This window comes from Ictalurus furcatus, chromosome 15, assembly GCF_023375685.1.
Source record: "Ictalurus furcatus strain D&B chromosome 15, Billie_1.0, whole genome shotgun sequence".
NCBI classification, from domain to species: Eukaryota; Metazoa; Chordata; class Actinopteri; order Siluriformes; family Ictaluridae; genus Ictalurus; species Ictalurus furcatus.
In genome coordinates, this window is record NC_071269.1 from 2,587,412 (window position 1) to 2,612,172 (window position 24,761).

A 24,761-nucleotide genomic window follows, 5' to 3' on the forward strand; every position below is an offset into this window, starting at 1 on the left:
TTGATGAGAAATGTTCGAGTCGAATTAGTCCTAGAGATCAAATTTTCCCTCATTCTGATGTTTGATGTGAAGATTAACTGAAGCTCTTGACCTGTATCTGCATGATTTTATGCATTGTGCAGCTTCCACATGATTGGCTGATTGGATAAGTGCATAAATGAGCAGGTGTAAAGGTGTTCCTAATAAAGTGGATGGTGAGTATATAGCTAGAGCAAGAGTTGCTCATGTAAGACTCAGGTATGAACACAAGGGGGCAGTCTATCACTTTTCTGTGTTCAGTTCCTCGTGTACGGTATGTGCAACCCTGTCAAAAATGATAGAATCACCACATTTAGAGGATGTTCATGCCGGTATAGCATGATGTTCATGGTGTAGAAGATGGATGGATGGATGGATGAATAGATGAAGTAATTTTTCAGGATGATAATGCATCTTGCCACAGAGCAAAGAGTATTAAAGTTTTTCTTCAGGAAAGGCAGATCATCTCAATGACATGGCCAGCGAACGGTCCAGATCTCAATCTGATTGAAAATTTGTGGTGGAAATGAAAATAACCGGTCCATGACCAGGCTCCATCCTGCAAAGCTGATCTGTCAACCGCTACTCGAGGAAATTTGGAGCCAGCTTGAGGAGAATATTGATTTTCATTAATGAAGTCTATGCCTCATTTTTTTTTGTTATTGTTGTTGATGATTCCATAACTTCATCAATATTGAGTGATTCCATTTTTCCCCCCTCTAATTGATCGAAGGGGATATGGAGTTAATTAAAATAATTTCATTTAATTTGTTTGTCTCACAAAGCCAGAATGTTCAGCTATTAAACAAAAATGTTTTTTGTAATATCTGTAATTTGTTTATTTGCACCGAAGTTTAAAAAAACAAGTGTTGGCATTCCATCATTTTTGGCAGGGATTGTATTCCTTGCTGTTTTCCGCCACTCTGTGCTGTTTTTCACAGGTTTACGCAATGTCCTGCCGGTGGAGAATAGCAAATAGATTCACTTAATTAATTCGACGAATTTGCAGACATTTTAGCTGCTAGGGTGTGTTATGTTTCCTACAATATAGTTAGTGCAAATTTCCCAAATTTAGTTATGTCACTGTTCCCTAAATAACACGGGTGTGAGTTATTTATTTAGTTGTTTGTTTGTTTGTTTATTGTTATTAAGTTCGCCAAAAGTACTAGATTCTGTCCAGTCCTTTGGACATTTCCATGTGGAAATTCTCCACACACAATATTCTGTTGAGGTTTAGTGGGATGAACTGAAAGATGTAAGTAATTACATCTTTATTGGAAACCAATATGTCTGGCTTAAGAAATGCTATTTTTTTTTTAATTTAAAAAAACAAAAACAAGAACTGTTCTAATATATCCGAGAAGCTTTTAAAAAACACATTGCTCTGGGAAGTATGGGTATAACCAAATATCTCTTGGATCGCTTTTAATTAAAGGAACTGATTTGACACTCGAGCCGTATATGTTTTTCCATCTTGTATATTATTGTAAGGAGCAGCTTTAACTCCAAGTTCACTTTTCATGACCCTTATTCTAAAACTGCTATCATACAGAGCCCTCCACTAATATTGGCACCCCTGATAAATATGAGCAAAGAAGGCTGTGAAAATTTGTCTTTATTGTTTAACCTTTTGAGCTTTTGTTCAAAAATGTCACAAAAATTCTCTGTTTATCGGAAAAAAAAAAAAACTTTATTAAATATATGTGTGCCACTGTTATTGGCACCCTTTAATCAATACTTTCCTTTGCCAAGAGAACAGCTCTGAGTCTTTTCCTATAATTCCTGATGAGGTTGAAGAATACATGGCGAGGGATCTGAGAGTGTTCCTCCATATAGAATCCTACAGATTCTTCCAATTTTGAAGTCCACGCTGGTGGACTCTCCTCTTCAGGTCACCGCACAGGTTTTCTATGGGGTTCAGGTCAGGGGACTGGGATGGTCATGGCAGGACATGATTTTGTGTTCAGTAAAGCATTTTTGTGTTGATTTTGATTTTGTTTTGGATCATTGTCCTGCTGGAAGATCCAACCACGGCCCATTTGAAGCTTTCTGCCAGAGACAGTCATTTAACATCTGTTGATATTTGATAGAGTCCATGATGCCACGTATCCTAACAAAATGTCCAGGTCCTCTGGCAGAAAAACAGTCCCAAAACATTAAACAACCACCACCATGTTTAACCGTGGGCATGAGGTACTTTTCCATATGGCTACCTCTCTGTGTGCGCCAAAACCACCTCTGGTGTTTATCATGACAAAGCTCTATTTTGGTTTCATCTGACCACAGAACCCGATCCCATTTGAAGTTCCAGTAGTGTCTGGCAAACTGAAGACGCTCGAGTTTGTTTTTGGAGGAGAGTAGAGGCTTTTTTCTTGAAACCCTTCCAAACAACTTGTGGTGATGTAGGAGACTTCGGATTGTAGTTTTGGAGACTTTCTGATCCCAAGACGCAACTAACTTCTGCAATTCTCCAGCTGTGATCCTTGGAGATTTTTTGTCCACTCGAACCGTCCTCTTCACAGTGCATTGGGACGATATAGACACACGTCCAATTCCAGCTTGATTCATAACATTTCCAGTTGACTGGAACGTCTTAATTATTGTCCTGATGGTGGAAATGGGCGTTTTCAATGCTTGTGCTATTTTCTTATAGCCACACTCCATTTTGTGAAGCTCAACAACCTTTTGCCGCACATCACAGCTATATTCCTCGCTCTTACCCATTGTTATAAACGACTAAGGGAATTTGGCCTATGTGTTACCTCATATTTATACCCCTGTGAAACAGGAAGTCATGGTTGAACAAGTTCCTGTTCATAGTCACCCAGGTGTAATATAAAATATCAATGAGAAAATAATTCAAAAATATTTTTCTCATATGAATTCATAGGGGTGCCAATAATTGTTGCACACCTATATTTAACAAAGATATATATTTTTTAATAAATCTGTGTTTTGTTTGCAATTGTTTGACATCCATGACAGCAGAGAATTTTTGTGATTTTTTTTTAAACAAAAGGTTAAACAATAAAGACAATTTTTCACAGCCTTCTTTGCTCATATTTACCAAGGGTGCCAATATTAGTGGAGGGCTCTGTCGTATTGCCCCCTTTAGCAGAAATAACTTCTTGTAGGCGTTTTCCATAATTGTCCACCAGGCTTGCTGGAATTTTTGTCCACTCTTCCTGCAATATTATTTCAGTTGCAAGATGGGCTTTGACTCGGCCATTCCATAACCCTGCATTTCTTCTTTTTGAGCCGTTCCTTGGTGGATTTGCTCGTGTGCTTAGGATCATTATCCTGTTAAAAGACCCACTTTCGGTTCAAAAAAAGACAGACGGCCTCACATTATCTTCAAGTACTCTTTGATATGATGCAGAATTCATAGTTGAATCAATGAATGCAAGCTGTCCAGTCCCTGAGGCAGCGAAGCAAACTTTGGTCTGTGCCAAACATGTCTGCTGTTACTGTGGACAAACAACTCTATCTTTGATTCGTCTGTCCAGAGCACTTTATTCCAAAAGGCCTGGTCTTTGCCTATATGCTGATTGGTAAACTGTAGTCTTGCAGTGGCTTTTTCCTGATATGCCTCCCATGCAGGTCAACTTTATGCAATCTCTTTCTGATTGTAGAAGCATGCACTCTGACACTAACAGTTGCAAGACTTACTAGCAGATCCTGTGATGAACTTTTGGGGTTCTTGGAGACTTCTTTTTGCATCAGTTGGTCTGCTCTTGGGCTGAATTCGCTGGGACGGCCGGTCCTGGACCAATCGGCAGCCGTTTGTAATCTGAGCCATTTGTAGAGGATTTTCCTTACAGTGGAATGATGTATTTCAAATAATTTGGAGATCTTTTTTAAATCCCTTGCCAGACTCATGGGCATCCACAACCTTTTTTCTGAAGGCCTTATAGAGCTCTTTAGATCTTGGCATGATAACACCACACACCTCAATAGCAAAGGGAACACCAGACACTAGATATGGGAGGGGTATAAATAAGACCGGTTCCACCTGCACTCCCTGAGCAGGTTCTAATCACTGTTTGTCCAGAGCACATTATTCCAAAAGGCCTGGTCTTTGCCTATAGGCTCATTGGTAAACTGTAGTCTTGCAGTGGCTATTTCCTGGCACGCCTCCCATGCAGGTTCTTTGAAGAGTTCGTTTTGTCGGTTCTAATCACCGACACCCAATCTTGAACACCTGATTCTGAATTTATGGATTTGAAGGTGTGCTAAAGTAGGGGTGTGCTTACTTTTCATCTTACGTACTTACAGTCATCTCTTGCTCGTCTCCAGATGGTTCAAATTGCAGCTGCAAGGCTGTTGACAAGGGCAAAGAAACATGATCATGTCACCCCAATTTTAGCATGGCTCCATTGGCTCCCGGTCCATTTTAGGATCCAGTTTAAGATTCTGTTGTTTGTCTTTAACACTTTTAATGATCAAACTCAAAGATCTTCTTACACCACATTCATCTAGCAGGTTTTTAAGATCTTCTGATAGGGTTCTTTCGTATGACCCTCGATCCTGTTTAATAACTGAGGGAGATAGAGCTTTTTCAGTCGCTGCCCCTCATTTATGGAATCAGTTGCCACTGGACATCCGCCTCGCACCTTCTATTCTCATTTTTAAAAAGAGACTGAAAGCGTATCTCTTCTCCCAGGCGTTTTAATCTCATTTGTACTATTGTTTATCGTCTTTCTCTATTTGTTCTTATCCTCTTTTTCTATTTAACTTTTACTCTGTTCGGCACTTTGGTCAGCTTTGCTGTGTTTAAATGTGCTATATAAATAGCATTTACTTACTTACTTACTTACTTACTTACTTACTTTTTTCCATGTGACTGATCTATTTTTTGTTGTACATATGTATACATGTGCAGCTCAAAAAATTAGCATGTCATGGAAAAATTCTCTTTTTTTTTCTGGAATTTAATTAAAAAAGTGGAACTTTTTTTTCCAAGCCTTTTTTTTTTTTTTTTCTTTAAATCTTGATGATTATGGCTCGCAGCTCCTGGAAATAAAAAAAAACTTCTTATATGTATTATATAGTAAAAAAAAAAATGTATTATAAATTCTTTGTTCTAATATTTTCAGATACTGCATTTTTGATTTCCATGAGCTGTAAGCCATAATCATTAACAGATTAAAACACAAAAAAAAGGCTTTGAACAGTTCACTTTATGTGTAATGAATCTAAAATGTTTGAAATTTCCACTTTTTGAGATACAACTGTGTGTGTGTGTGTGTGTGTATATATATATATATATATATATATATATATATATATATATATATATATATATATATATAATCCTTCTAAGAAACCTTTTCCTAAGAGTGTAATGCACAATGTTTCACATTTAGCCTCAAAGTAATCCTCTGGGTTATAGTACATCTTCATGGAATTTATGTAAACTGACAATTAGTTTATTGGTACCATAAGCAAAGCTTGCTGTATCTAATAAGTGCCCTGCGGTTGCGTATGTTTCATCATACCTATGTGCCAAATCAGTGCAGTGGTTTAATGAGATGCAGTGCACGTCTTAACCATAAGCACCTGGAGTTGGAGAGCAGAAAAAAGATGGGGTTTTTTGGGGGGAGTTTACCTCAATGTACCACACAGTGTTCACTGCTGAGTCTGCTACGTTCGCTGCATTCCACCAACATGCGTTACTGGACAGAGGGCAGGTTTCCATTTGTTATACTGAGAGATTTAAAGCTTGGACAACTCAACTTAGACTTGGAATGCTCAACCACACTTGTGTGCTGCACACGTTTTTATCTAACATGGCTGATCACGAGCACGTCGGGCTAGGCCTCATGAGCGTGGCAACATGTTAACCGTTTTACCGCTAGCATTACAAAAAATCACTGTAATCTACAGAAAATGATTCCTATGTAGGGTAGCTGATTGACACCTCCCTCCAACAGCGGGACATCTAGGCTAGGATATTGGACGACTCTCCAGCAACCTGCGTGGTTTACGCTTGGGGCCAAGTGGATAACACAAAACACTGCTGGGCACGATCAACACAGTTCAATCAAGGATTCTACTCAACATACTTATGTGTTCAGAAGAAAGACTGAGGCTTCTGCCAAACTGTTGAACTAGCCCCTAACGACCCTCCTTTTGCATATGCAGAAGTTAACAGATGTAATCTATGCTATGCAACCTGTGGGAAAGTGTGGTTCTATGAACCCCAGATAACTCCCAGGGTTTCTTGGAACCAGCTCTGACCTGGAAAGAAGGTTCCAGAGAAAGATGGCTGCTTGACAGCAGTATTTATTGCAGATAGTTGCATCATAAGTCACTTTGTTGAAGGTCTCATGCACAAGAGCTATCCTTCCTTTCAACTTGAACCATTCTGGCCATTTTCTGACCTCTGACCTCTCTTATGAACAAGGCATTTCTGTGTGCAGAACCACCGCTCACCACTTTTTAGTTTTTCACACTTTTCTTGGATTTGTTGGTGTGGAAATCTCAGTAGTTTCTGAAATACTCAAACAAACCTGGCACCAACAACCATGCCACAACCAAGGTCACATTTTTTCCCCCATTCTGATGATTGATGTGAACATTAACTGAAGTTCTTGACCTGTATCTGTGTGACTTTATGCATTGCACTGGTGCCACATGATTGGCTGACTGAATAACTATATGAATGAGCAGATATATACAGTGCTGTGAAAAAGTATTTGCCTGATTCATTCTGTTGTGTATATCTCGTACTAAATTGTTTCAGACATTAAAACAAAATCTAAGATAAATCAATGGTAACCTGAGTAAACACAAAATACAGTTTGCAAATGATAATGTAATTTATTGAAGCAAAAAAAAGTTATCTAATACCAACTGGGCCTGTGTGAAAATGTATTTGCTCTGTAGTTACTAATTCCACAAAACTATGAACCTGCACTGATAATGGGGTTCAGCTGGATTAGACACAATCAGGCCTGATCACTGCAAACCCTGTTCAATCACATCAACACTTAAATAGAACTTTTTCAACAGCATGAAGTTGGTTAAAAGATCTTACCCAGTAACACACTATGCCAAAGTTGAAAGAAATTCCAGAAATGATGAGGAAGAAGGTGATTGAAATACATCAGTCTGGGAAGGGTTACTTCTGGGAAGTCACAAAAGAGCCAAGGACAACATCAAAGGAACTACAGACCTCTCTTACATCAATAAAGGTCACTGTTCATGACTCCACTATCAGAAAGACGCTGGGTAAAAATGGCGTCCATGGAAGAGTGGCGAGGTGAAAACCACTGCTAACCCAGAAGAACATTAAGACTCGTCTGAATTTCACCAAAACACAGCTTGATGATCCTCAACCCCTTTGGGAGAATGTTCTGTGGATTGATGAGTCGAAAGTGGAACTGTTACCAACAGGGGTCCTGTTACTTCTGGCATAAACCAAACACTGAATCCCACAAAAAGAACATACTGACGGTGAAGCATGGTGGTGGAAGTGTGATGGTGTGGGGATGCTTTGCTGCTTCAGGTTCTGGGCATCTTTTATAACTTTTTTAATAACTGAGGGAAACATGAATTCTGCTCTGTACCAGAAAATCCTAAAGGAGAATGTCCGGTCTTCAGTCCGTAAATTGAAACTCAAGTGCAACTGGATTGTGCAGCAAGACAATCATCTAAAGCCTAGGAGTAAATCCTAGTCCTAGAAGTAAGTGAAAGTCTGGTCTCCAGTTAGTGGAAGCGTTTGCAGTTGTTGCTGCTAAAAGTAGCACAACCAGATTTTAAGTTTAAGGGGGCAATTAGTTTTTCACATTGGTGATGGATAACTTCTTTTTTTTTTTTTTTTTTTGGCTTTAATAAAAAAAAAAATAAATAAATGAAAACTATATTGAGTGTGTACTCAGGTTGCCTTTGTTTTATGTTGTATTTCGTCTGACGATCTAAAACTATTTAGTACGGGATATACACGAAAACAGAAGAAATCAGGATGGGAGTGAATACTTTTTCACAGCACTGTAGGTGTTCCTAATAAACTGGTCAGTGTGCATACTTTATATCAGATCTGAGCAGACTTTAGAGGAACAAGAACCTGTCTTGCACATGTATGATTTTCCCCATTCAGATAAAAAACGATTTGGTCGTTATTTTTCCCCCAGAAAGTTTTTATTATTATGGTATGTCACCATTTCCCATCCACAAATGATGTAACATTATATAACAACATGACCTGTTTACATACATTTATTGCACTTTAATAAATTACAATATCAATTTTCAAAAACATCTCTAGAATGCTCTGGAAATCCATTCACACACCTGGTAAATGGGGGAAGTTTTTAATGTCTAACATGCAGTTGCTGGGCTTCGATTATGAGATTTGTGCTATTACAGATTAAACTGGAGAACATGATCGCCAGGGAAGGAGGAATCTCTGAAAGAGGTGATTGCGCATTTTGGCTGCAGTGACATTTAAGGCACTTCTGTTGTTCTGACATTGTTATTTCTTTACTTGTTTGAAACCTAGCTTCATTTAGATGAAGTCGAGAAAGGTTGATTGGTCCTTAATATCATAAACAGAGAATCAATGTGTGTATATGAAAGGAGCATTCTACATTTGCTCCTATAGATGTCACCGAAACAGTCAAGCTATAGGTCCCGTGTAATACTACGTTTGCTAAATTAGCACAACACTGCTACCATATTTGTAAAACGAACTGTGATTAAAGCCTCATTATCCCTGATGACTTCGTGTCCTGTATGCTTTTTCAAAAATAAAAAAATCCCTGATGACTTAAGTATGTGTACTTGTAACTTGTGTGTTATGTTGCCCCCCCCCCCCTTCATATTATTATATTATATATTCCCCTGTGTCCATTCATTTCCTGTTTTTCACATTTGTGCATCATTCATTGCCACCACTTTCTCACAGTTTTGAAGTTGTCTTTTTGATGGAGTTTCCATGCATGACTCATTCTTCTCACTGATGCTTTCCATCAAGCTCAAAAGCGAGATTTCGTAGCAGAAAGACTGATAAGGAATAACAACGGAATGATAAATGATGCGAGGGAACGTCTGGGGCGCAGGCTTCCTCCTTTTCCGTCAAGAATTCTTAAGCAGACTTCACATGCACTTGGCTCAAGGGTTCTTCGATTTGATAAAACGTCTCGTATATACAGTACATGTTTCTAGTTCTTTGAAATGTCATTTCGTTTAGTGTTAGAGGAGTAAGTATATCCTCTTCATGAGTTTAGACTGAAACATCTCAAGTATCATCATGTTTTCATGGACATTATATAACATTTATATGTTTACATGTTCTTCATGTCCCACTTGGCCAGTGTGGTGGAGTCCACAATGTGCTCGTTCCAATCACTCAGGTAGCTTCAGCTACGCTAAGGGCAATATCCATCCATCCATTTTCCATAACGCTTATCCTATGCAGGGTTGTGTGGGAGCCTGGAGCCTATCCCAGGGGACACAGGGGACACCCTGGACGGACCCATCGCGGGGCACAACTGCACACATTCAAACACTACAGACAATTTGGAAATGGCAGGCAGCCTACAACACATGTCTTCGGACTGTGGGAGGAAACCGAACCCCCAATCCCAGAGGTGCGAGGTAAATGTACTAACCACCAAGCCACCGTGCCCCCAGTGCAATATCTCCCAACAGCAAATCTCTTGTTGAGACCCCATATCTCATCTGCTTTTTTCTGCTGCTTGGCTGTAATACATCTGATAGTCTGCTCGCACGTGTAACACACATGTGTGAGTGGCTCAGAATGGGTAGTCCTTGCTGGTGCTGGTAGTGTGTATGGCACTGGAGTCTTCAGGTAGGGAGCCCCTGCGGGTGATTCGAGGCCGGCAATGCAAAAGGGAGACAAGCTCACGAGAGACACTGCTGGAGAAGGCTGTGTAGATCCAGGGATTCGTGCAGGAGTTCAAGCTGGCCAGCAGCATCAGGATAGTAAAGGCCACCCCTGAGAGAGAGACAGACCGATGGAGGAGTTAGAGGCAGAGATGTATGCTGTGTCTGAGTTTATTCCCTATTCACCAAGTAGTTCACTGTTTGATTACAGCCATTTATTTTTTTGTCTTAATTCTCAGTGGATAAATTCTATTTCCCTGGACAGAGCCCTAAATTGAGATATATACAGAGTGCACCAGAGAACTTCCTTGTAAAGATATTCTGGTTTGAATGTATACCATTTTATTTTAATAAAATCAGGGACTAGTTTTTAAAGAATAAACCTACCAGGCACAAATCAAGAGAATGGCATATCTGCATAAATGTGTAATATATATACCACACCTGATTCCACCAGTTTAATCCGTTGATGAGATGTCTTTAAATAGACTAGATCAGATGATTGGAACCCCCTAGTCTAAACAAAACTTGGCCAAAGAAGACTCAACATGCTGTCACTGCCGGCTGTTGAGATGGCACTTGTTGAACAGCTGGACTATGGATGAGCTTGCAAGGTACAAAGCAAGAACAGAGCCAGTCACCTAAACTAAGACTACATTCTGTGTTTCATCGAGACTGCTCAAATCCTTATAATGTAGTAATATGCGTATGTGTTTTATTTTGTACATGCTGGGTTGAGAGGTGGGGCTTCATTCATTGGTTCATGCGTAGTGGGGTGGTGACTGGGGCCCTGCTTAGGTTCCTGCCCAGGAACACATTACTTACTAATCTGTCCCTGAAACCACAGAGTGTAATGCCAAATGCATGGTTGTTTAAAACAGGATCTTTATTGGCACTGGGATGTGTGGAAAGAGAGGGAAAAGGAGGAGGACAGCCATAGAGCTCCAAAGTCAACAAGACAAGAGAAAGGTCTGTACTCACAAATATTATTACACACCGACCACTTCTACCAGTATTACCTGTCATACAGGAACAGCACAATAGATACTTTACACACAACACTCATTTGATGTTAAATTTGGACAGTTGCTTCTATGGTGCTAGCTGTGGTTTTTATTGTATGTACAGTTCCATACTGCAATTGTGTTGTAAGTGCACAATGTATCTTGTATTCTATTTGCAATTATCTTGAACTGGACAGTTGCCAGTTTTTTATATGATATTGCACCAAAGCTTGAACTCTATTTCCTTCTAGGACCTTAGTTTTCCCCGCAGGAGTTCTCCCATCCAAATACTATCCAGGCTCAACCCTGCTTAGCATCAGTGGGAAACCAGGTGAGAACTGCAGGGAGATCTGGCTCTGGGGTTTTTGAGTGCACTACACCCCTCTTCCTCAGTATATGTACAATATGTCTTAATAAGTGTATATGTGTATGTATTTTTGCTAAGCTATTTATTAATCATTCATGTTACTTGTAGTTATGTGTATTACTAGGACAGTGATGGGTTTTGTAGGTTAATTGACGAACTCACCGTTTTCAGGTGGATTTGGGTCCCAAGCAGCCCAGAGCTGCACTGTGAAGTAGGGTAACCAGCACATGGTATAAACCAGCACTATGACTAGAGTCATCCTCAGTGTTTTGGACATCGCTCTAGATACACCTGGAGGTGGAGGAGTCATGGGGCGCGAAATGGACTGCGAAACCCGGACACGCGGGACTGGCTTGCAAATCTCCATAGGGGCCTCGAATGACTGAGCGTAGGGCTCGGAGTTATCCAGGGAAGTCCGATAATAATCAGCAGCACCTTCAGGAAGAGGACCAGAGCCCATACGAGCCTCTGAGTTGCCCTGATTTATGGGAACGTGTGCGTTGGAGAGTGTGTGAGGCAGTACATCAGGGGACTGAGTGCTGTATTGTAGTTCATTTCCCCTTTGGCTGTCCTGAAAGGGACAGTCACAGCAGTCTGTCTCCAGTGCATGCTGGGAGTTGCGGGCATTGCAGTATGACTGGGATGAGTCACTCTTGTTCCTTCGATGGAATCCTCTTCGAGAATCTCTCAACATGGATCCTCTTCCTCTCTCCATTGCTCTTGTTTTGTCGTTCTGACTTCGCAGGCTGGGCATGCGGAAGATGACTACATTTTTCTTCGAGTCAGCTGACACCACCCGCTTCGACTTCAGGTAGATGTTGTCATGGATCTCCCTGAAAATTCGCACCTGGGAGGAATGCAGTTGGGTCAAAGTTACCTAGAGGATATGACCTTCTATTAGATCCATTTAAAATCCTTCTACTTGATACTATATGTCTGTTATTTCAGTCAAAATTTCTCTTTCTACTTTTCATTTTACGGTTTAATTTGGCAGGTTGAATACTTCAGGGATTACGCAGAAATGCCTGGGATGGGTACCGATACCCTGCTTAGTCTCTTTGCTTTGCATCATTTTCCACTGTAAAACATGCTTCGAGTATATGTTTTCATATGGTGTGTGGAGTCTTGCACGTTCTCCCATGTCTATGGTTTTTCCCAGGGTTCTCCGATTTCCTCCCACCTTCCAAAAACATCCCTATACGAGGACTGGCTACTTTAAATTTCCCCTAGGTGTGAAGAAGCATGTGAATGTGTGTGAGCATGGTGCCCTGTGATGGACTCGTATCTCATCCAGTCTTATATTCCCAACTCACATGCAGTTCTCCTGAAATAGGCTGTGGATCTACCACAAGCCTGACCGGGATGATGCATTTACTGAAGATGAATGAATGAAAGAATATATTGTGTGTATAATGTAGTTCTAAAAACAACTTAACCAAAGGAGACTGACCAAATGAATCCAACTTTATTCCAATTAGAACTAAAAAGGGCGGCTGATCAGGAAAAGATCAGGAATCCCACACTCTTTGCCCTAATAGATCCTTTGAAAAATCAAACCAGCAGTCAGTTGTTAGGCTGGACAGCTGGCCAATGCTAACAAAGTTCTGGTTGAGATGTGTTGCTCTTTATTTGATGCTCTGCCAGTCACATCGATATGCTACGTGTGTTTATTCTCACAACGCCTCTGGGATCAACAGTCACTGTTTACCTTCTGACTGTATTAGCAAAACTTACGTTTAAAATCTAGGGAGAAAAGTGTTGCCCTCTGGTGCCAACTGTATAAGTTATAGAGAGTTCAAGAAGATTTCCATTACCTGGCACACTGTGATGATCAAGGTAGGAAGGATGAAGACAGCCAGAGTCATCCATGTCACGTAGGCTTTCAGACCCCAAGGCTCAGCGAAGTGTCCCCAACACTCAAACTCTCCTGGAGCTACTTCAGACCTGGAGAAAATGAACAGCTAGGGAAAGACAAGGAGTGTTATGGGATTAAACTGTACTTGGTAAAAATTGCAAGACATTTTAAAGCTAGTTTTACACAACGTGGGTTGTTTTCGGAAGTGAGTTTGTGCCCCAGTAGGTGTATAATTATTCATAGGTATATTGTAATGTGTAAAATAATAATAAGTATTGTAACTTCTATGTCTATCTTTAGACTTGAGGACAGTAACATTACACTATAGTGTCACTTGGGATCAAATCAATTCCCTGACTACAAATGTACTTCATGATTTAACTAGAATCCTTAAAAATGATGAGCCAATTATAAGCGACTACAAAAAACATTTTTAGAAACATCGTTAGTAATTGTACATGAGAATATATCTTTGAAGCAACCAGACACATTTCTCAATTATTTAAGTTATTTAATGTGAATGAAACCCTATGTAGAGTGCACCCTCATACCTGCGGTACACTAAGCACAAGAGACAGACCCCAGGCCACCATGATGGGTGTGTTCCAGCGTGAGATTGCCCCTAGTCTGTAGGCCTGAAGGGGGCAGCATATGGCGTAATGGCGGTCCACTGTCATAGCCACTATCATGTAGGAGGATGCAAACATGCCCACGATCTGCATGTATTTCACTGAGCGGCACAGCACGTCCGGCCCCTGGAACCTCTCTGTAATATCCCACACCAGCTGAGGGAGAACCTGGAGTGTTGGAGTGGAAGGGGGGTGAAATTTTTTAGTTGTCCAGCCCAAAATGATACTGTTTTTAATAGATCATGGTATTCGCTTACTATTTCCGATTTTTAAAGTGAAATCTGCTAGAACATTTTTAAATAGGATGTGTTAAGAGGTTTCACGTAGTTTGTCAGAACGATCAAAAATACTATTTTCTCCTATTTAAATATGGTATGTTTGTTATTTTAAAATGAGCTTCCTTGTTTTTAATATCTTGTTAATGTCATATTTTAAAAGAAATGCCTTACATAGATGGCACCGATTTACTGTGATGTCTTCATCTCGACTAGTATAGTATAAAAATGAAACTATTTCTGGTTGTTGGTTTTTTTGTTTTTTTTTTCTTCATATAAATATAGCATCATACATAAGTCAACACACCATAAAATCATTTCAAATGTTCACGGTGAACGATGAATCACATAAGACTAATTATAAATGGATTTCATTATAAAATGTGCTGTTATTTATTCCAAAAAAATTTTAACATTTATGAAAGGAGTCTCAAGGAGTCTCCACCTAATAAGAGCTGAAATAAATGAAAGAAATCTGTGGTTTAAACTAATATTGTGGTTTGGTGGTAATCCTACTTGATGGTTTATTAAATGAAACAAAGTTGTGCTTTTTTTTGCGATGGGCTTTATGACTCACTTTACCAAGTTGACTTTTTAAACTGACGGTTTAAATGAATGGACCTGCTTGTCTTGATTAGTCTGATCTACTATTCTGAGTGGATGCCAAAAATATTGTGCAGGTCACAATTTCAACTGCCTAGTGAGTGAGAATCATCCATCCATCCATCTTTATCCTTTTCAGGGTCAGGAGCCTATCCCAGGGAGCATGGGGCACAAGGCAGGGTACACCCTGGACAGGGTGCCAGTCCATTGCATACACACTCACACACCCATTCATACACTACAGACACTTTGGACACGCCAATCAGCCTACCATGCATGTCTTTGGACTGGGGGAGGAAACCGGAGTACCCGGAGGAAACCCCCGCAGCACGGGGAGAACATGCAAACTCTGCACACACAGGGCCACGGTGGGAATCGAACCCCCGACCCTGGAGGTGTGAGGCAACCGTGCTAACCACTAAGCCACCGTGCCGAACCAAATATGCTGAAAGGTTACATACGGAGTCTTGGGGGAAAAAAATTTCTCATCAGGATCGTGCTTTAGTTTTAGTGTGTAGGATGATTTGAGTGTGTATTATGATTTATTCAAGAACGGACCAGCACTAGTTATGCGCACCTGAAAAAAGGCAACCACCAAGTCAGCCACACAGAGGTTAACCATGAAAAGGTGCATGGGAGCGTTGTGCTTGCGCCTCCGCAGCAGAACCCACAACACAAAGCTGTTGCTCAGCGTGGTGAGCGCCAAGACCAGGCTCAGGACGCCAATCTCCGCCTGCGCCAGCGCCATGTCCCGCACCCTGGCTGCAAGCGGAGCATTAGTGGTCCCTGCCGAGCTGTTCTGGAGCAGCCAGAAATACGATCCGCCACCGTACGAACCGTTCAATCCACTGTTTTCAAGCGAGGGAGCTGAAGAGGAGTTCCATGCATGAATTGTGCAGTCAGATCCATGCCAACCTGGTTCCTCTGCGTCAGTCTCCATGCCTGTGGGAGAAACGCCGTTTTTACATTGGTTGTGTTTACTGCAACAGTGCAAGGATCAGCCACACTAGTGGACCACTTGAGTCTTTAAACATACAAATAGTGAAATTTGTGAGACAAATAATGAATTTTGGCATGGGTAGTTAGTTCGATGGCGTAGTGCATGTTTCTGAAGCATCCTAGAGTGTAAAGACCTTCTACCTAAATAAAAAAAAAGTACTGTCATTGTTAATAAATAGTACTGTTACTTAAATAAATGCTTGATTTCGTTAGGTACGGCCTTTTTACAAAATGATCCTTAGCTATCCCTGAATTTGAAAATTTGTTCAATTTCACGTGTCCTGAGAGAACCCATTTCTCTCTTTCGCTCTCTTTCTCTCTCTCTCTCTCTCTCTCTCTCTCTCTTCAAGGGCCTCTTTCCCAAAATGATACCATCTGTGGAGTATTCACAAATCTGCCATTACATCTAATATGCAGGACAAAACTGCCCCCCTGAGGATTGACTTGAGTTCTCACAAAGGCTTAAACAGAGACAAACCTCCTCTTTATATTCCCTAGTGAACCCTCAGCAAATTTTTAACCCTCCACCCATGCATATTATATTAACCGTGTTTAAACAATTCGACTGACACATCTAGATTTCTGCATGGAAAATATGATAGGATCTTTATCGAGACTTTGATAAATGAAGACGGCCTTATTTAACAGCTAGCACAGCCATGTTTTCAGCGCCCTATATGTGTACCGAAGAAGTGTTTTAAAACAATCAAGCCTATTGAGTGTAGAAGTATGCGAACTCATATTAGCTACTATTGGTACCTCAACCAAATGCTTTTCTGTAGCTGCTGATCATTCCTCCGCCGCAATTAGGAGGTATTTTGGCATGGTCCTTTATACAAACCTGTTTCAGTTTGTGTATAATTTTAGGATGTTTTGCTTGAACGGCCTGCTTCAGATCACGCCACAGTGCTTCAATGTGATTAAAGAAAGAACTCTGACTTGGCCATTCTAAAATATATATTAAAACAAAAACAAAAAACCTCTTGTGATTGAGCCACACTGGTGTTGATTTACCCCTGTGTTTTGGATCTTGCATGACAACTTCTTTTGTTGGAGATCACATACAGACAGCCTGACTTTGTGCTATAGAATTACCTCTACTGTACAATTCAATGGTCCCCTAGAGTGAGGTCGTGGTGTTGGTATTGTACAGTGTATTGTGTTCTGCACGTATAACTTGTGTGTATATTTACTGAAAAGTCTGAAGTTTGTCTCATCTACCTACCTACTGAAAAGTCTGAATTTTGACTCATTTACCATTCCAGTAGTGCCGGCTAAAATCCAGGTAGGCAAATTTAAACCAGGCAGGAACATTTTTCTTTCCTCTATTTCCTTTGTAGTAACCTCATAAGAACTCCACTTGTCTTGTGTTTTTCTTAGGGTGGACTTGTGGACATTCTACTCCCTTAGCTGTCACTCTTGCATTCTTGATGGAGTGTCCTGAAACTGATGTTGGTAGCCTGCCTACTTCTAGGAAGGGGCTGAATTTCTTTGCTAGGTTTCTATGACAGACAACATGAGGGTGGACAAATTAGTAGCCCAGGCATCTAGGACAAGAAGATTTTGTGTCTAGAGTTTTTTTATTTTTTTATCTCCCATACATATCGTGTAAAGAGTTACTCCTTCTTGACTTTTGCATGACAATAGCTTTACTTTACTTTACTTTATAAAGCGAAATTAAACACAACAACAACAACAATAGCTGTACAAAGACAAAAACAATACATATAACAAACATGAAGTTGAAATATCCAACATGTCTCAGGTACTGATTTATGTACAGTTAAAAGATAAGAAACGGGTTTTTAATCGAGTTTTAAAAATAGTTAAAGCTGCTCTGACATGCAGAGGTCAACTGTTCCAAAGCACGGGGCCAGACCACGGCATGGTCACCCCTGAACTTTAATCTGGACTTGGGAAGACGTAAGAGCAGCTGATCAGAAGACCCAAGAGACCTGGTGGAAGCGTACCGTTGTAACAGATCTGCAAGGTATGGTGGTGCTAACCCATTTAATGATTTAAAAACAAACAACAAATTCTTAGACTCTATTCTAAAGCGTACCCGTAACCAATGGAGCGGAGATCAAATAGGGGCAGCGTACTCCTGCTTATACGTACCTATCGATAGCCTAGCAGCCGCATTTTGAACTACCTGTAAACGAGACAAGGCTGTGTGACTGACTCTTATATATAGCGAATTAGTCAAGCTGAGACCAAATGAAAGCATGGATGACCTTCTCGAGATCATTAAAAGAAAGAAAAGGCTTGACTTTGGCTAGAAGTCTTAAATGAAAGAAGCTGGATTCGACAACTGTATTTATTTGCTGATCAATTTGAAAGGTTTTGTCAAATACACTCAGGTTCTTCCACAACCGCGTTACCGTAAGGAGCCATTGCTTACTGCATGCACTTGCTCGCTTAACTAACTAGCTTGCCATATCTCATTACATTACATCAGCTACCACTTTTTAGTTAATGAGGTTTCCAGGCAACCAAAACATAAGTGTGTGCAACACATTGGAGGTAATGAATTTATGATTTTCCACTGTTGACAAGGATTTTTACATCCCACTCTTTCGATGCACAGTAGGACTTCCACTCCTAGGATAAGCAGTCATGGTGCCATTTTTAAAACTGACTGTAGTGAATGACAGGGAGGGACGGGACATACCGTATACGAGGAGCGTCTTTACTGTATTTATCCACTTGGTATTCTTATTATTGGACTTACAAGCAGACAGGTTAAGTGGCGGCAAATCCAAATCTCAAAGCCACAAAACAAGCCATAGAGCAAACCCAAAGAGGCTACAGAATGAAGAGGTTACAGAAAGAAGGGGCTACAGAATACACCAGAAATCAAAGGTGAAAAACGGGTTAATGGATAAAGGAAGGAAAGAACGATCATTCGACGTAAGAAAGGAATTACTAAGAAAGTACACAGGAATCACAAATTCGAAAATAGACTAGGATTAAAACACAAACATAATCCGGAGCAAGCGAGTTCACCAAGCAGCTCAGTAACTTATCATCAGAGTCAAACAAACAAAGTGGGATAAGTATAGAAACTGATGAGCGCTAATGAGACAGACAATTAAACACAGGTGCAGACAGAAAATAATGGGCGTGCACAGGAAGGGTGGGTAGAAGAAGAAGCGCGAACCCCAGAAGGCATACAGGAAACTTCTGTCACACTGACTTCTGCTACGGCGGATCCTTTGTAACCTTTTCAATGAATTATGAGCTTCAACAAGTCCCAAAATGTTTTTTTGATTAGAACATGTTTTACTTTTCTTTTTACTTTTTTTTATCAAGGGCATTGTTTACATAGTAGCCTTTCCAAGAACGCAGTGCACTTTAATGTACTTTAACGAGCACAATAAGTGTGTTACAAGTCCAATAGTCATATTCTTAATAATTCCTAAAGGTAAACCACATATCGGCTTGCACGTATCTCTTCATCGTTCGTCCACGGTAACGGCGTTATTCTGTTCAGGGTTGTGCTGTGCCCGGGGGAACACACTCACGGCAATTTTAGCGTAACCAATCAAAATACCTGCATGTTTTTGAATAGTAGGAGGAAACCAGAGCACCCTGAGGAAACCCACATGAACATGGGGAGAACATGTAAAACTCAGAACCCTGAAGCTTTGCTACCCACTGAGCCACTTCACATGTTTGTCTGTTTATTGTAATCACAAACCTGGCTAACATTCTGGAAGAGTGCCTTCGACAAGACACCTAAAGCTGCTCCAATTTTTCCCCAACTACTGCTCACAAAACATGACCAATTAACAATTTACAGAAGAAGTCCATCTTTGACACCATTGGGATTACACAATACACACTTTCCCTACCATAGGTCAAACAGTTTAGCAACACCAATTTGTTGTTGTTGTTGTTGTTGTTGTTGTTGTTTTATACTTGTTAGATAAAGCCAAAGTGTTGCACAGTAAAATCAAGTTTAGTCACCGGCCATTTTATTAGCAACACCCGTACACCTGCCTGTTCATGCAATTATCAAATCAGCCAATCATGTGTCAGCTGCACATTGCATAAAATCATGCAGGTCAAGAGTTTTAGTTAACTAGGTTTAGTTATCTTTAGTTAGTTAGACTTCTATTGTTGGTGCCAGGCAGGCTGCTGATCTTCTGGGATTCACACAACAGTCTCTAGAGGTTATATAGAATTATATGAAAAACAAAACAAAACAAAACAAAACATTTTCAGGGAGGCTATGGCAACGTAATCACTTTTTACAACCATGGTGAGCAGAAAAGCATATCAGACGCACTGGGTTCCACTCCTGTCAGCCAAGAACAGGAATCTGAGACGAAACCGAGTTGATTGGAAAAACAGCATGAATCCATGGACACAAGAATTAGGTATGATATTTGACACTTAGTGTATGCTAAATTTCATTCCAAAAAGTCATTTAAACACTTAAACCAGGGGTATGCAACTAAAAGGTCCATGCGATTCACTGCATGCAGAGGTTCAGATAAGCAGCTAAGCTTGACCATCAGTTGTTAGTTCATAGCTGTAAATACACATCATTTTGATGTGGTTGATGTTTTGTTTCACACTGGCGTGACACATTACCACTTTTCACTCATAACACACACTCTGAACAAATTAGACATCTGTTTGGATGGAGAAGCAGAGAATAAACACATACTTCTCTGTTTAATCCATTTTCTGTGTGGTTTTTTTTTTTTAACAAGCCATTTCGTCAATAATCAGACAAGAACGGTAAATTTATTTATTTGTTTGTTTATTTTTAAATCTGTGTAAATAAGTCTGTGAAAACTCTTTGCGTTCTCGATGAGCCACCTTATATAACTGCATAAGCCACAGCAGAGGTAGAAATGGTTCATGTTTTTGAAAAAATGTCATCACTAAAGTATTGAGATTATTATTATTTCTTTCATATGTTGAACAGATCTGCGACAGAACTAAGCACAGAGAGAAGTGCTCGGTTCGATCCCGTGGAATATTTTTCTTGGTCCACAACCAAACTGCCGTCCGCCAGCTGATCGCCTGGGACTTAAACCGTTTGTCCAATAAAAAATGGTGTATGTGCTGTTTATTAAGTCTTTATTTAATAATGTGACTTCAATCAGGGATGGGTTCACAAACTTTTGGTCACAGCTGCTGCTTAGAAAATGGTAAACAACGTCTACGTTCAGAGCCCAAAACACTGTCTGGACATAACAAATGAGAAGCGGTTCATTAGCTGTACAGCAGAAAGCTGTTCGGATTTGCAGCTGCACCATCTCAGGGTTCTCCTGAAGGACACTTGCTAAGAGCTGCTGCTTGCTGTCTGAGAGAGTGAACTTCTCAGAGTTCTCCATCTGAGTTCTCCAATGTGTTAGCTGACTGATTCTGCTCCGTTTCCGTCTTCACCTCAGAGTTTGGAGTGATGCATGAAGGAAAGAGTTCAACCATCTGTTTCCACTGCAACCTTTTCTCTTTTCCCTTTTTCTCTTTTGCCCTCGAAAGGCTATTTGTAGATCCTCACACTGCAGATTGTCAGACATGAGCTGACGTTTATCAGATATGAGCTCACTGATGGTTCAGTGGAAATTGCAACATAATGTATGTGCAAACATTTGCGTCTGGGTTTTGCTATATGCTTTTACTTACTGCTCTTATAAAATGGCTGATAAGGTGGGCGGGCAGTGTGTGAGTTATGCGAGTCTACTTGTTCATGTTGGAAGCACTGGTGTTTGAACTGGGTGTGACGATTCTATTAAAGCACTATAAGTATAATTTTCTCACTTAGATGCAAGTAATTATATTTCACTCATGATAATGACTATTGAATATTCGTATATAATGCTGTAGATTGCAAATAAGATACGTTGCTGAAAAGAGCTTACAATGGCTAACAATACATATGAGTTCTCAATGATTGCAGTGCAATAAATCATTAATCATTAGCTCCCCTTTGCCTGTTTTGATGTCTTGCAGTGTTTATAATTAAGGGGGGAAATAATGTGCAATAACACCATTTGGTCCAAAATAGTTTATATAATTGTAAAGAAAACTATGCTTTCGTTCATTCATTCATTGATATTTATCAAGTGCTTTATCCCAGTCAGGGTAACAATGGATCCAGATCCTACCCCGGGAACACTGAACACTACACCAGATCCTACCCTGGGAACACTCAACACTTCCCCAGAGCCTACCCCAGGAACACTGAACACTACCCCAGAACCTACCCTGGGAACACTCAACACTTCCCCAGAGCCTACCCCAGGAATACTGAACACTACCCCAGAAACTACCCTGGGAACACTCAACACTTCCCCAGAGCCTACCCCAGGAACACTGAACACTACCCCAGAAACTACCCTGGGAACACTCAACACTTCCCCAGAGCCTACCCCAGGAACACTGAACACTACCCCAGAAACTACCCTGGGAACACTGAACACTTCCCCAGATCCTACCCCGGGAACACTGAACACTACCCCAGAACCTACCCCAGGAACAATGAACACTACCCCAAAGCCTACCCCAGGAACACTGAACACTGCCCCAGAACCTACCCTGGGAACACTGAACACTGCCCCAGAGCCTACCCCGGGAACATTGAACACTGCCCCAGAACCTACCCCGGGAACATTGAACACTGCCCCAGAACCTACCCCGGGAACACTGAGCAGTACCCCAGATCCTACCCCGGGAACATGAACACTGCCCCAGAGCCTACCCCAGGAACACCGGATGTGATGCATGAATACACCCTGAATAGGACACCAGTCCATCACAGGACATCATGCACACACACACACACACGCACACACACACTGTGCTATACTGTGATTTCTATATTGTATTGTTATTATTTTATAATATTTATGCATGACATTTTATCCATTATCCTGCATCCTGACCTGATGGAAGGCAGTCTGAAGATACTAACAAACCATCTGCTATAAGTAACACGTCCGAGCGCTGCATGACTGATGACTTAGCGCTCAAATGCACCCACTCGGTGCACAGCATTACCACAAGCCATTAACAATAACTGTGTACACATGGCTAAGACAGGATTAGACAAATATCTGTCCCTTCCCTTCTCTTTTTTGTTGCTTTTGCTTACTCTTCTTGTACATTTCTCAGTTAGTCCTCACACTCGGTCATGCACCAGCTGGCCTAAGTGACACTGCAACAACCACATGACACAAATTTGGCACAAGTAAACTTCTCCTGTTATTGTTAAGCCTATATTTAGTCGTCATGTCATCTAGTGTGTCATTTAAAAACAATGAATAAGTTTTTGTATTGTCATGAAAACAGTGACAAAGTAACGTGCCAGAAACGTCACAAAGAAACGTGCCAGAAATGAAAGTAACTTATTAAGACAGGTTGAGGCAGATTATTATTTGTTAAAAATGCAAATTAATTTTCAAAAAAAAAAAAAAAAAAAAAAAGCTCCCAGTTGGATCTGACTAGATTTTTTTTTTTATATAGTTCTTCTTTACGTGTAAGTTATGAAATACAGCTGGCTCAAATAAGTGAACTTCCTCAGAAAAACCTGTAAAAAAAATAAATAAAATTCACCGCAACCTTAAAAAATATCACATGCTTTACAGACAGGTAAAAAGAATCCGGACTGCAATGTCACCCAGCTCGTGTTCGCCAGGCCCTTTTTCCATCATCCACTTCCTGTAATAACCAGCCTGTTTATGTTAACCATGAAGTGGAAGAGGTAAGCACATTTGCACACTAACCCCAGCAAAAAGCCGATTCGACTTAAGATACTTCTATGCGCACTGTGATATGATCATCAGAAATAATATTCTCTATACGATCTGCTGTCATTTCTGGTCTCTCTGAAGGTCATGTCTCTGAAAAACTGATAAATCAACTGCTCACATCTTGCCGTTCGTGATGATGGAGCGTATATGATTGTACGCAAGGCTGGTCTACAATGCATGTTCCTCTGAATAGGTTCTTGACAAGATTATCATTGAGATAGTACCTAAAGATAGTTTAAACCAAAAAAAAAAAAAAAAAACACTCTAATTTGCCCGTTCACTTTTGTACCAAATTTGTATACATGTAGAATTTTTCTTTTTATGTTCTAGGTATTTATTATATTTTTTAGTTTTAGTGCATAGTAATTTGCATATGTGTGCATTATGTGCACCTGGTTTTTAGTATTTAGTCTACACTCCAGTAACATTCAGCTGCCATAATCACACCAACACACTTTATATATATATATATATATATATATATATATATATATATATATATAAGCACATACTGGTCTTTCAAAAACCTTCACTCGTTTTTACTTCTCTAATCATTTCCCCATGCATTCGAGGTAACCCAGGCTCTAGTATATAAACACACAGTCACCTAACATACATTAATGTACTCACCTGACTGCCTTCCAATGATTTTATTTACATTCTTAAGTGACATAAAGAACTAGTTTTCCACATGCTGTATTCAGTGCGTCTATAGAAGACAAACGTAAACTTACTGTTTGCGGTTGTCCAGTCCCAGTTTGTTGACGGTTACCAGGTCCGGCACTTTTACTGCATCTCTCTACCTGTCCAGCCTTGCGCAGTACACGTGGTTTCTACAGGATTGGTGAACAGAGGTGTGTTATATCACCAGCCTAATGTGAACCAGCAAACTCGTTGTGTCATGTTCGGATTGACGCCTGAGCAAAACAAGGTGCCGTCCCAGATGATAGCAAGCAAGATATCCTTCAAGACTGTTTCACTCCTGAGTAGTGCTTGGAAAAGTCCTTATATCCCAGTCGAAATGGGTACTACTGCATTGATACGGCTGATTTTGAGCTCAGGCTGCTCTCTCTCTCTTTCTTTCTCTCTCTCTCTCTCTCCCCTCCCCTCCCTGGTTCTCTGGGAGGAGATAGTTAAGACAGGTGTTCTGTGACATAACTCTCCGGCACGAAATGTTCAGATAGATGGGTTGGGTGTAAAGTCAAATATCTACTTAGGTTTGTTTAAACCTGCTGAGGGAAGAGTGATTTGTGTTGAAGCGTACACTGTCTTCTCCCTTTAAACCACATCAGATTCACATAACCTGCTCTGTGAAAAGAGGAGGAACCAATGAACCAGTATGGTCCATTATGCAGTGTGTTGTTGTTGTTGTTGTTGATTTGCCTGACTCATG

The 24,761-nt window shown here is 40.5% G+C and overlaps 2 protein-coding genes across 3 annotated transcripts; one reads left to right on the top strand and one right to left on the bottom strand.

The window, feature by feature from the left end:
- Positions 1-8,026: 8,026 nt before the first annotated feature.
- Positions 8,027-24,699, bottom strand: avpr2aa (arginine vasopressin receptor 2a, duplicate a). 2 transcript variants are annotated; one of them, XM_053643810.1, is made up of 6 exons: positions 24,103-24,699; positions 15,178-15,542; positions 13,645-13,890; positions 13,053-13,199; positions 11,401-12,085; positions 8,027-9,979 (listed from the first exon to the last, which is right to left on the bottom strand). In XM_053643810.1, exons 2-6 carry the CDS (start codon positions 15,538-15,540, stop codon positions 9,777-9,779), a joined length of 1,644 nt encoding a protein of 547 aa, XP_053499785.1. In that variant the 5' UTR covers positions 15,541-15,542; positions 24,103-24,699; the 3' UTR covers positions 8,027-9,776. The 2 variants fall into 2 exon arrangements, with proteins under 2 accessions (XP_053499785.1, XP_053499787.1); XM_053643812.1 differs by lacking the exon at positions 24,103-24,699 and having other exon boundaries at positions 15,178-16,464.
- On the top strand, positions 21,708-22,298 carry LOC128619387 (uncharacterized). Its single transcript, XM_053643553.1, has one exon. It carries the CDS (start codon positions 21,708-21,710, stop codon positions 22,296-22,298), a length of 591 nt encoding a protein of 196 aa, XP_053499528.1.
- Positions 24,700-24,761: the final 62 nt, after the last annotated feature.

What these genes read in the sequence shown, in the direction of transcription:
- avpr2aa (XM_053643810.1), bottom strand. Translation starts at nt 15,540, where the DNA reads ATGGAGACTGACGCAGAGGAACCAGGTTGGCATGGATCTGACTGCACA. An exon ending in TTGTGCTTAGTGTACCGCAG is followed by an intron (nt 13,200 to 13,644) that starts GTATGAGGGTGC and finishes GTCTTTCCCTAG; the next exon opens with CTGTTCATTTTCTCCAGGTC. An exon ending in TGATCATCACAGTGTGCCAG is followed by an intron (nt 12,086 to 13,052) that starts GTAATGGAAATC and finishes CATTCCTCCCAG; the next exon opens with GTGCGAATTTTCAGGGAGAT.
- LOC128619387 (XM_053643553.1), top strand. Translation starts at nt 21,708, where the DNA reads ATGGATCCAGATCCTACCCCGGGAACACTGAACACTACACCAGATCCT.